The 13,234-nt window shown below is 32.5% G+C and overlaps 1 protein-coding gene across 1 annotated transcript; it reads right to left on the bottom strand.

The window, feature by feature from the left end:
- Positions 1–6,125: 6,125 nt before the first annotated feature.
- Positions 6,126–11,702, bottom strand: LOC114367327 (growth-regulating factor 4-like). The gene is made up of 3 exons (XM_028324492.1): positions 11,326–11,702; positions 10,382–10,745; positions 6,126–6,821 (listed from the first exon to the last, which is right to left on the bottom strand). Exons 1-3 carry the CDS (start codon positions 11,516–11,518, stop codon positions 6,422–6,424), a joined length of 957 nt encoding a protein of 318 aa, XP_028180293.1. The 5' UTR covers positions 11,519–11,702; the 3' UTR covers positions 6,126–6,421.
- Positions 11,703–13,234: the final 1,532 nt, after the last annotated feature.

Here is a 13,234-nt window from a genome sequence, read left to right on the forward strand (position 1 = left end):
AATTAAGGGCATGCATTCAATTTTTTATACTATTTAATGTATATGGACTTCGGGTGTCTAAGAAGCGTTTGTCACAAGGTATATTAAACCCGGGGTTAGGTAAGGATCTTTTAATTATAGTTAGCAACTAGTAGTTGGTTTTTGTAATAATTAAGGGCTCTATCATGGTAGGCTGCATTAATGATTTCCAATCTTAAGTTTGGGTCGAATATGTCCAAGGTTGAGATATTCACCAATACTTCGTTTAGCCTAATGATTAGAGTGGTAAAAAATTATGAATTTGAATCTCCCACTAATATAACATACTCACTACTAATATTTACCTATAAAAAAAATCATTTTCCATAATTTTTTCCTCATTATTTTTTTAATTGGATTTGATGGGTTTTCTTTCTCTTTTAAGTTTTACTACACATAACAATAGTAATATACTTTTCATGTTCTTTTTTTTTTTTTTTACAAAGTTGTTAGTAAAAATGGCCAAAACAAAAATATGAAACTCCAAGCAATTAAAATTTAAAAGTTAATATCTGAACATGCTTTCTGTTGCGTTTATGATGCATGTGAGATCTTAATAAGTGACCTCACGTTTGTTAACCTCTACATGAGATCCATTAAGGCTTAGTGAATAATGGTGAGACAAGGTGTAAGTTAATTCAATGTTTCGAACCGGGTCTTTGAAAAAATAGACTTAAATTAGACCAATAAAAATGAAGTTATGACGTCATGATCCATGTTGACTAATACTGTAACACTATTATTTCAGGTTGAAAAATGTTATTTATACTGATATTGTTAAACACAGTTCATAAATAGTTTGATTTCTTAAGTATGTTGACAAAATTCAATTTTATGATTGTGTACATAAAAAGTATTTTATTAGAAGAAGTAAAACTCATTTCAATAATTTATAGATCCTAGATTAATCTTGTGATAGCTATGGGAAAGTATTGCTTTCAAGAAAAGAATATATTTTGTATAATAATTTATATAATTAAGGGAGATAGATATAAAATGTATGGAGATGTTACGAAGAAATATCAAACACATAAAATGTGGTATGAAAAAATAATACAACTACTTTTTATATATTTTTAAATCAAACTAATGTAAAATATAGAAAATATTAATTTGATTTAAATTTGAAGATAATAATATAAGTATAACAATACTATTTTAAAGACAATAAAATTTATTAAAACATAATTGAATTGGGATGGATTCAATATTATTTTTTTAAAAGCAACCCAGCATGAGTCAATTCAACTTTAATTAGGCTAGTTTAGGTAAAGTTATTTTGGGTTAGATGGTTAGGTCGATCAATTACAATAATAATACATTATGGAAAATACAAAAAAGAAAAAATATTAAAAAAGATCACTGGAATGAACTACCTAATTAGTTAAACTCATTCAAAACCAAGTCATTCAAAATTTAAAAAATGCAAAAGCCGGTTAAAACAATAATCATGCACAATCAGACAGATCACATTTAAAATGAAAGCATAAAATAAACCCCTTTGACTTGAGGACAATTAAAATCAAACACTCCACTTTAACTAAAGTACAATTAAAAATTAGTCATGTTATTAAAGATTCCAATCCATGTCTAAATTAAAATACAAGTTAAACTATCTAGATCTAACACTATTACAAGAAAAATGCATGCCCTACATAGTCACATAATGATATAACTATAATAATAATTATTATTTTATTATTAACATTTTATGTATATCGAGTTGGGCCAGGTTATTTGTGTTTGGAAGTCATTAATCCAACATCCAACCTAATTATATACTTGAATTAGCTAAAATGGATCCAAATCAACGCAATAATTATAGTTAGATTGATTGAACTTGCGGGCTCATCACAATTCACTTACACTCCTAAATATAAATGGAAAAAGATGTAAAAAATAATAATCTAAATTTAAATTCAAATAAATTTTCATCGAATTAAAATTGACTCAATAAATTTGACAACCTAAGTCAAACCAATCAGCTTAGTTTAGATATCGATTCAGTTAATCTATTACTCTCACTTGAAATTCAAATCAAATTAGCTACATTTGTTTCCGTTAGTGGATTTTTTTGTTTATTGCCCGGAATCACATGAGCCGATCAACATTTTTTATTTTATTTTTATATTAAACATTTTAGATTTTAGTCATTTTTTTGGTCCTTTCTTTATTTTTCAATTATTTTTATATTCTTATGATTTTATTTACTGTCTCAAAGGGTATTGATTTTTTCATATTTATGATTTATGACGTATTTTTTTATCATATTTTAGATAAAATAATTAATGAGATATATAAAAGCGATAATTATAAAAAAATATTAAACAATAACTGGTCATTAAAAATAAAAATAAAAATTGTAACTTAAACAGATATAATTTTTTTTTTGTTTCCGCTTCACTTTAATCGTGGGGAACAACACATACATGTAAGAATTCACTTCACTCGTAAAATACAACCACTAGAAAATTAAAAATAACAAAGTCACATCTTTTGCTTCCATTTCACGGATGCTGACGAGATCAAAAAACTTATTTTTCAACAACCGGAACATTCTAACTCGGAGAATATGATTCGTTTTTTTTTATCTATATTTTATTTATTGTTTTAGATATTAATCACATACCTAGCCAGCTTATTGACCGGAGCAATGTATTATTTATATGCACTGCCTAATGATCAATTGATTAAATGTTTTTATTTATATTTTTACTTTTACTTTTTTATTTCATTTTTCAACTTATTTACTTGTTTTATTTTTCACTATCTCTTTCTTTTTAGTTTTTTAATTTTCTTACAGCTGTCTAGCTAGCACAAAACCAGAGCATAGATTCAACGTTTTCCTTTATTTTTACATTGTTCAACAGCCCTGCATGTGCTGTGCGTTTTTTGGCATTTACAATGAGCATATTTGTTATATAGGCAGGGCTTGCACATTTTTTTTCCCTGACTGTAGATATATAGATTTTTAAAATGTTTATTCGGCTGATTTTTTTTAATCCTTATAAATGAAAGATAATATAAAAAAATTTATAATAACTAACCCATTTTTACTTAATCAACTAAGTTAGACTCCCGACAAATAATAATTTATATAACCAGCTAACCTCCTTGCCATCATTTGATATTTTGATTAGACCATAATGCAAATTGCAAAGAGTGCATGTGTCTAACTTGGTAACGATGGTTTTCAAGATACCGGTTACATAATTTATACGCATCATATTAAATATTTTTAATTACTTAAGAAGACACGTGTTAAATAATTTTATACTTTTTATATATTTCTAAAAAATATATTTTTATTTTATAATGTCTAACATCTATTTAAAAAAGAGAAAAATACCATATAGAGAAGAAAAAAAATATACTATATCAGTATTTATTCTTAATGTGTTTTGATTTGCAGTAAGATTTGTGAGTATTTTGACAGGAAAGGTCAGTGTCTTTGAAGGAACGGAGGAGTAGCATCCTCTTAGGCCCATTTCCTCGCCCTATTCATCGGCACAGAGAGGAGCACGAAGGGGAGGGGAGCGGCGCGGAGCGGGGGAGGTGGGTGGCGGAAGAAGAAAAGGGTGGGGGGAGTATGAGGATCGGGAAAGAAAAATGGGAGAGAGGGAGGAGAGGGTTGGAGAAGGAAAGGAAAAAAAATGAAGGAGGAGAAAGGGTGGGGGCAATGAAGGAAGGGAAAAAAAGTTGAAAGAGGGGATGCATATAATTAAAAAATATATAATTATTATTTTAAAATTATTAGACTGTGGATTTCTTATAAGACCTAAAAAATGATTTAAGATGTCGAAATTTGTAGTTGAGTAAAAAATTTATAAAATCTTGAAACTCACAGAAAGGTGTTTAAGATTTTAATTTGACTTCTCTTATTCGAGATATCCTTACTCCCTCCATGCTTAGTTATAAGACATTTTTTTTAAAAGTTGGTTGTCTCTTTTTATAAGTTGTTTTTCTAATTTTTAAATACATTAATTATTTTTTTCTTACATATTTTTATTTAATTATTCTTTCTTCAAATATTAATGAAAAGTAATTAAATGAATATAAAGATAAGAAAAGGATTTAAAATAATAATATAAGTAATTAATATATTTAATGTGATTAATTAAATATAAATTAATAGAAAAAATCTTATAATTAGAGAGGAAGAAACATATACTTTTCTTTCTTTTCTTCTCACCTCTCTTCATATTGTAAGAATTGTGGAAAAAAAATGAATCTAAATTATATTACTTTAATGTAATTCTGGTCCCAGACAAACAAACCGGTTCATCTCGTAACTTATCAGCATGTTAGTGGCAATGGAGTTCAGGATGTTTATGACTCATTTCACTTCATCCTTAATTTTAACTAAAACTAAATAGCATTTCCTAAAGACAGATCTTTAGACAAAAAGAAGTACTGAAGGAACAAAAAAGGGTTAACAAAAATGACAAAAATTTAGGTGTAAAGAGTAAACGCTGAACTCATTTTTAAATGATTTTATGATAAAACTTTAATTTCAATTGAAATATAATTCAAGAAGTATTTAAGATACTGTACCTTAGTTTGTTATTAAAAAAAAAAAAGTCCAGAGCGCGTAATGCAAATGATCAGTCACCATTTCTTTGTTTTTCCTTTTTTGGGTGCAAGAAAACTCAATTTCAAATTGAAAGAATATATTTTCAAGGAAAAATGATTCATTTCATATTCCACCTTGCCATTTCTCAGCAATCCAGTAACCGATATTAGCTGGCATGGGGAAGTAAAATGTAGAAATGTAATCTAAATGATCATATTTTGGACTGGAGCCTGCTTACAGTATAGGATTCATTTTGGTTCTTTAAATCTGACTGTGGACTATTTTAGCTAGCTTCCAAATTGCTTGCATTGCTGAATTCAGAAGAATTAAAATAGACAACGAGTTCACTATTATTCAAAAATCCATTAGATGTTATATGTAATGAATGTTGAGCTTTTGGCATTGCGCTGTTGTGAAATTCATTTTGTTCACAACAATTCAGATTGTTAACGTTTTTTTTTTCGACAAAATTTTCTTGAGGTTTTGGCACTGTTGTCAAATTATGAAACAACAATAGGCATGAGGTAGTTGACAAAAATAAAAAAAGGCATGAGGTACATGTTTGTATAAACACAGATAGATTATTTTCCCTCTTTCCTCCATTTGATCCTACTAAATACTAATTGTACAAGTCACAAAGGATCATTTTTTTTATGTTTTTTTATAATGACAATGATGAGATTTGAACCTAAAATCTCATATACTATATAAATTCCTCACCATTAGGTTGAATTTAGTAAATTGATATTTTACTTTAAAACACACCTTGAATCCCTATGTTTTAAAAAGAATTAATTTCTAACTGTCAACTTCAAATATTAACCAACCATAGGCCACAATAAGTCAACCAAAACATGGATTGAACTAAACCCATTAAAGTCAGCTTAGTGGAGGAGTTTGTATGATTTGTAACTGTACAAAGTCTTGTTCAACCTCTGTTACCACTACTATAGAGTAAAAAAATGGATTGAACTAGAAGAAATAACTTGTATGTAAGATTAATTTGAACAAGTATTTCAATCACATTTAAGAATTTAAAATTAATTTGACCACAAACAATTCTATCAAAACTTGAAATTAAACGGGCACTTAAGAAACTCAATCCTCATTCTCTATAGCAACGGAGTAGAAGATATAACTGAAATTGGCCGTTGAAATGCAAGCTGCACTGTGGCTATGCCAATGGGCCTTGAAAGTCATCTAACCCCATTCACTTTTTTTGGCCCAAAAACTCAATTCACTTTTTATGGTATTAGTGGCCATTTGCAACCCAGAGACTGGCGTTGAGCCAGGAATATTTTCTACGCGTTTATGTTCTTTCTTTGAGAAAGCCAAATGTTCAGTGGTCTATAATATTATATAAAATGTATTCATGGCACATATTTAGCTTCCATAACACTTTGTTATGTTCAATTGAATTGATACATATCATGTTAAATTTTTCTTATTTTTCCCGCCAGCTAATAATAGTCTAGTACCAAATTTCAAGTGTTTTCTCCATCTTAAACTCATAAAAAGAACTCCAAGGGATGCGTTAATTCATGAACAAAACCAGCAACTTCATTCAACATCCATTAAATCAGGACAAAATACTGTTGTTTGTTCATTAGACGGAAAACAAGAAAGTTGATGGATTCTATTAAAATCCACCCACCAGATGAAGTTCCACAGTGGTAGACAACTTGCTCAACAGAAAGTGCACAAAACACGGGAGCTAGAGTCGAAACTAAAGGGGCTCTTTGGTCCTTTCAGAACCCAAAGGGGCGGTTCTTAGTTGTCTGCAGCAATATAATTACAGGATTCAGGTGGTTTCATTCAACATGGCCTAATTTAAATCTCACCATGTGGGGAATGAGAGCTAGTTGTAGAGAAATTTGATGCTGACATAGGAATGGATATTGAGAGTTGAGTGTGGTTGGATCCCTCATCTTCCAGACCAGACCATGAGTCCCTCCTTTTAGGCCATTCATCAAAGAAAGGTCGAAGGAACTGACCCTCTTGCTTCACAGTTTCTGCTGAGGCATACTCACTAGATAAGAAAGAAGGCTGCAGATAATCACCCTGCAACATGGAATTATTATTTGATCTCAATGTAGAGAATGAGGCAACTCCACTGGTTGGCATCAAAGTGTTATCCATCTGTGACTCCATGTGAAGAACCTTGTTGCTTCCTAAAGTTTTGGACAAGAAACTATGTTCACCTCCCTCAGATTTAGGTCCTTGAAAATACCTGCTTGTTTCAAATAAAGATTTCCCACAATTCAGTGGGAGAAAAATAAGGATCTTGCTAAAATATTCTGTAATCATGTTAGTGGAACAAGATTCCTAATTGATTAAATTGAATGGTGGAAGCAAATAATCACATTGATGATGATGGCAACAGCACAAGAATAACAAATCCAAAGAAAGAAAAGAGCAACGGACTAGTGCAGAGCCACCAATAAAGTTTGTATTATTCAGGAACATTGAAGCATTTCAGACTTCATTACTTCGAACAGATTTGTATCAGTCAAATATGTCATGAAGAAGAAATGTGTTGGCATGAGTCATGCATATAATTATGTTATAATCATAGTAATTTTCATATCTGTAATTATAGAAATTAGCATATCTGTAATTACGTGATTCAGAACCTTTTTTAGAGATTGTAATTATGCTTAAATTAGGCAAGTTGTTATCAGGTTTGTATATATATATATTGCCTCTCCTAGAGAAGAATAATATCGCTCTGTTTTTACCCTATTTTGAGTTGGTATCAGAGCCATGCCACCTGGATACAACTTCTTTGGGGATACGAGTTTGGTGTGTAAGCTAAAGAAAGCATTGTAGGGGCTAATCACCAAGAGCATGGTTTGGAAGATTCCGATTGGCTATGAAAAAATATGGTTATACTCAAAGCAATGCAGACCATACTTTGTTTTTAAAACTACAAGATGGTAAGATAACTATTCTTATCATATATGTGGATGACATGATTGTTACTGGAAGTGATATTAACTAAATGGCTAAGTTGAAGACTTACTTGGCATCTGAATTTGACATGAAGGATCTTGGAGGTCTAAAATATTTTTTAGGCATTGAAGTTAAAAGGTCAAAACAGGGTATATTCCTGTCACAATGGAAATATGTTCTTATTAACCTTTTAAAGGAAATTGGCATGCTTGGTTGCCAACCGATTGACACACCAATAGAGCAAAATCATGGCCTTGAGGAACTTCCAAATCAGGTTCCTCCTGACAAGGGAAGATACCAAAGATTGGTTGGTAGACTAACATATTTATCACATACTCGACCAGATATTGCTTATGCTGTTAGTGTGGTTAGCTGTTTTATGCATAATCCAAGTGAAGTTCATATGAAGGCTGTTTTTAGAATTTTGCGTTACTTGAAGTCTGCACCTGGAAAAGGCCTTATGTTTTCCAAACATAACCATGCAGCTGTCAGTGGGTATTGTGATTCTGACTGGGGCACCAAGGGAGAAAGACGACGATCAATAAATGAGTATTTCACCTTTGTTGGAGGTAATCTAGTTGCTTGGAAAAGTAAAAAACAAAAGGTTGTTTCATTGTAAGTGCAGAAGCTGAATATAGGGCTATGGTCAAAGGAATGCAAGAGTTATTGTGGCTGAAAAGAATCGTAGAGGAGCTCAGTTTTTTTTGCTGAAGGGACTATGGAATTATATTGTGATAATCAGTCTGCTATCAAAGATTGCAGAAAATCCAATACAACATGATCGAACTAAACACGTTGAGATCGACCGCAATTTTATATATGAGAAGCTTCAAGAAAAAATTGTTGAAGTATCATATGTGAAGACCATACAACAACTAGCTGATATTTTGACCAAGGCGGTTGCCAGCCAAGCCTTCCATGACTCTCTAGGCAAACTGGGGATGAGTGATATCTATGCTCCACCTTGAGGAGGAGTGTTGGCATGAGGCATGCATATAATTATGTTATAATCATAGTAATTGTCATATCTGTAATTATAGAAATTAGCATATCTGTAATTACAAGATTCGGAACCTTTTTTAGAGATTGTAATTATGCTTAAATTAGGCATGTTGTTATCAGATTTGTATATATATATATATATATTGCCTCTCCTAGAGAAGAAGAATATCGCTCTGTTTTTACCCTATTTTGAGTAAATGAGCATATATTCAAATTTCTAACACATATGGTGGAAGCAGTGGTGCTGAAACTTCTCAGAGTGCAATGACATCTTAAATTCAAAGTCTCTCTCTATAACAAACTCCAATAGAGTTAAAAACTTAAGCATAAATTTCAACTTTTCTTTTTTTAAGCCCTCAACCCTCATCATCAAGATGGTATTAATTCTGATGCCATACTTCTATAAGATCAGTTCCATTAAAGTTCAATTCAGAGGACTAGATGTGATCTGCATTGGGTGTTATACATTGTCCCTTGTATTAAAATTAGGATCCTCTAAAGTAAAGAGTTTCCATTATTATTAATCAACAAATCAACTGTTTGGAATTTTATAAAGTAAAAGCAATATGGTAGCTTAGTATGAATTTGGAAAAATCAAATACCTAGATCTTCTTATCAAAGGTGGTGAATCCTATACTTTGGAGGGGCCAAATCTTTATCTTTATCTTTATAATATATATATATATATATATATATATATATATATATATATATATATATATATATATATATATATATATAAATGCATCATTATTTGATTTTGAAATTATATAGACAGCAATCACATGAAGCACAATCAAAAGTGAATGCAAATGATTAAAGGAAAACGTAACATTTCCTTTCTAACAAAAAGAAAACTGTAGGACATTAAATCAGTGCACCTACCTTTCCCATTATCCCCACATGACAGATATTGCAGATAGACATATTAGGAAATTAGCATCCTAGGATGTTTCACAGTGCACTTCATAATTCAGGAATAAATTAATGGAAGGGGAAAAAAGGCAATTAAATGACCATCTTTCTCCCTCATAATTCAGTCAAGAAACCAAATAAGAAGATTGTAGGCAATTTCAATTCACGAGGCTTTCCATATTCTGCCAGCTCCAAACGTTAGAGCATCACCAAGACAAGAAAATATAACAAAATATAAATTGTACTAAAAAGACATAAATAGTTTAGGATTAAGGGAAAGAAATATAACTCGTGTCTTCAACATGACAAAACAATTTTTGACAGAAGATGGAGCGAATTCAGGTGGTTAACAGTTTTGTTTGTCCTTTGACAAAATTTGAAAGAGAAAAAATGTAAGGGATACTTCTGCAGTAATGTCATTCTAACAACAAAATCAAGTGAGTTGAGATCTATGCAACAACATAACCAAAGTCAAACACAACCCCACCATTCTCATAAATCACTACAGAATTCAAAAGCTGCACAAAGACATCATGGCCCAGAACAGTGATTAAAATGAAATAAACAGGAAAAAGCTGCTATTCTGACATCCAATGCTTTCCTGGAATTATCAAGTGCAGCAGGTAAACATATTTCTTACTGGAAACAAAGTGACAATAATATGGGCCCAAATTACAAAAACTAAGCATATCATGATCTATATAACAAAAATTCATCTACATGGAATAGAAATCGAAGAACTACATCAAATTCAGATAACAATATTGAAATTTGAAACTCAATAACAAGCACACGCATAGGCACTAGGCAGTTTCTCAAAATATGCCAGGCAAGATGATTCTAGTGACATAGTTTCCATTGAAGTAATTTTTCTTTCTGCAAACAAAGAAATAATTTGAAATATAACAAAAATGTCCATACCTGTATTCTTTACTTGGGATCCCATAGGGAATGGAATCCATGTGATAGTGGGTTTGGTCTGATCCAGAACCAGTCCCTTGGGGATTACCATATGCATTTGTGGTGGTAAGGTTATGGAAATTTCCAGTTGCACTGCTGCTGCTGCCAGCAGTTACAGTCAATGATGACACATTAGATGATGACTGAGTCATAGTTTGTGATTCCACAGGCTTTCTTGAACGGTTGCGGCCACGGTGCATGTGTCGCTCACAGTACTTGGAGTCTGGGTAGGCTTCCTTGGAGCACCTCCACTTTTTCCCATCAGTCCTCCTGCATCGTCCTGGCTCCGGGTCCACCTTCTTCCCATAGAAGGAACAATAACTCACTGCAAATTTACATGCACAGTTAGTTTCCCACCTCTACTTTATCACTGATATCTAGACAATACCTAGGTCACAAACAAGACATTATCAAAATATGCAGTACATATATATCCACAGGTGAGAAACTACAGAACTGCATAGTTCAGTGAGTATTAACACTATAATATTTAGTCATAAAGAAAGAAAGCTGAAGAGAAGGGGCACCAAATAACCAATCAACAATCTCAAATCTGTGTTCCTCTCAACAATTTCCTAAATAAAATCCTGGAATATAATTGCAAAGTGCAAAGGCATGTTTAATTGTAACCACATTATCAAATATGGTATGTTGAGTTGTCATCCTACCCATGTATCAGAGTTGAGGTACCCCTACCCTACCCCAGATTCAGTGCAGGTGTTTTAGGTACAAAGGGGGTCAATATGCAATATGCACAATGCAAAATGCAATGTTGGGGGTACATAAAATGACATCACAATCTCAGTCTTTACCTATAGTCTACATCTACAACAAAGGCAAAAGAAAGGGAATAATGGAAGGAAATGAATGAGTAGTGGTTAAGTTTGATTGTTAGAGAAACTCACTGGTGGTAGAGGGATGGTGCAAGAAGGTTTGGGAAATGGAGTGGAAGCTGTTCTGAATGGGAAGGACTAGATCAGGAGGGACAGGAAGACCAGCCACCATGTATTTGTAAATCAAAGCTTGATGTTCCAGTTCCTGCCACTGAGACATTGTGAACGGCCACTTACTCATCTCTCCTCCCCCACTCTTATTCATCCTCTTCTCTTCACAAACCAATTTCTAAATCATCTTCTCCTTTTTATTATTTATTTCTCTTTTGTTTAGTTTAGTTTAGTTTAGGTGAGTGAGTAGGTTTGGTTTCTTCTCCCTTTATTGCAACCCTCATCTACTCCTCTCTGTAATTATTATCATCACTCTTCACCTAATTACTTCTTTCCTCTCTTCACCAAATTGCATCCAGTATTTGTTCAAGAGAAAGGCATCAGGAAAAAATTGGGGAAATTAAATTGTGCGTGAAGATAATTTTTTTGTGTTAGGTTAGAGTTCTATTTTGAAAATTAGTTTAAACCCATGATATGAAAAATAAAGACTACCATTGTGCATGATTCAATTAATTAGGCTAGCAATTAAATTAACTATGAATGTGTTTAAAATATGAAATCACCTTTTAATTGATATTGGTCAAACTGTTGAAGATCCAAGTGTCATGATGAAGTTGATGATTACCATCATTTGCCAAACCACTCCTGTCCATCTCCATCCACCAACGTAATTATGCGTACTTAATCAATGTACTAGAAAATAGTATATAGTATCAAGTAAAATCAATATGCCGTTAATACACTTATTTTTTTTAGGAAAAAAAAGGATATAAAAATGTTACAGAATGAGTAATACTTATAGTTAGTAGTATTCACGGTGAAAAGTGAAAGCACCACTTTGACAAAGAACATATAATAATGTCATAGGTTCGTTTTTTTTTCTTCTTCAATGGTAGAGTTTTATCTCTATAATCCGCGTGAAAACAACACCAAAAACACCTATAGTACAGTATTGTGGTATCTAAGTTTTGTCCTTTGGAAAATCTAGCGTGAGACCAAACATTCACACAATGGATGGAGTTAAGTGAAGAGGAAAATGTCCGAAAAGCAAAAGGGTATCTAGCTAGCTAGATAGATGTCTGAATGCAATGTAATGTATCACGTGTATGTATGTCCCTCCACCCTCCTCCTGCTGCCACCCCTTTAGCTGACAGCAACCACACGTGATGGGGCTGAAGAGGGCCGGGCCCATGGGCCCAAAACACCAAGTGAAGTGAAAATGAAATTTGGAATGGCCACCGCTGGAGGAAACCATCTTTTGGTTGCTGGAATGCGGGTAACATTCGACTTGGGGCCACACCCTCTCCTCTAGGTTGGCAATTGCCAAGAAATTGAAATGACCAAAGTGTGGTCCAAATCTAAATGCACCAGATTCTAGTTTTGGGGTTCTGTATCAATATCACTCTGCCTATGTACCATGTACCACCCTCTAACTGTAGGGACTCTCTTATTAATATGTTACTATATGAATCATATGAATGAACTCACAAGTCACAACTCATGGTCATCGATCCTTTAATTTAATTATTTCATTCATGGACCACATTGATATTGATATTGATCCCTATCTCGATTTTAGCATCTTTTCTTTCTTTCCATTCTATTCTCTCTTTGTGTGAGTGTGCTTTGCTTGTTTGAATTGTCTCTTGTGAGTTAGGACATGGCTCTCAGCTTCTAGTGAGCATTAGGGGAAACATGTCAACTACTTGCAGTCATCAAGAAACGAATATTACTCATGTTTTCTTTAAGGAGGCCAAAGACAAGACACACGTATTGCAACTTATAGCTCTTTTTGTGGTCTCTCCCAATTTACATGACACTAGACAGAGTAATAGGTTTGGCAAGTACCATTATATTTTATTTTTCTTTC

The sequence above is a fragment of the Glycine soja genome, chromosome 1, assembly GCF_004193775.1.
Source record: "Glycine soja cultivar W05 chromosome 1, ASM419377v2, whole genome shotgun sequence".
Taxonomy (NCBI): Eukaryota; Viridiplantae; Streptophyta; class Magnoliopsida; order Fabales; family Fabaceae; genus Glycine; species Glycine soja.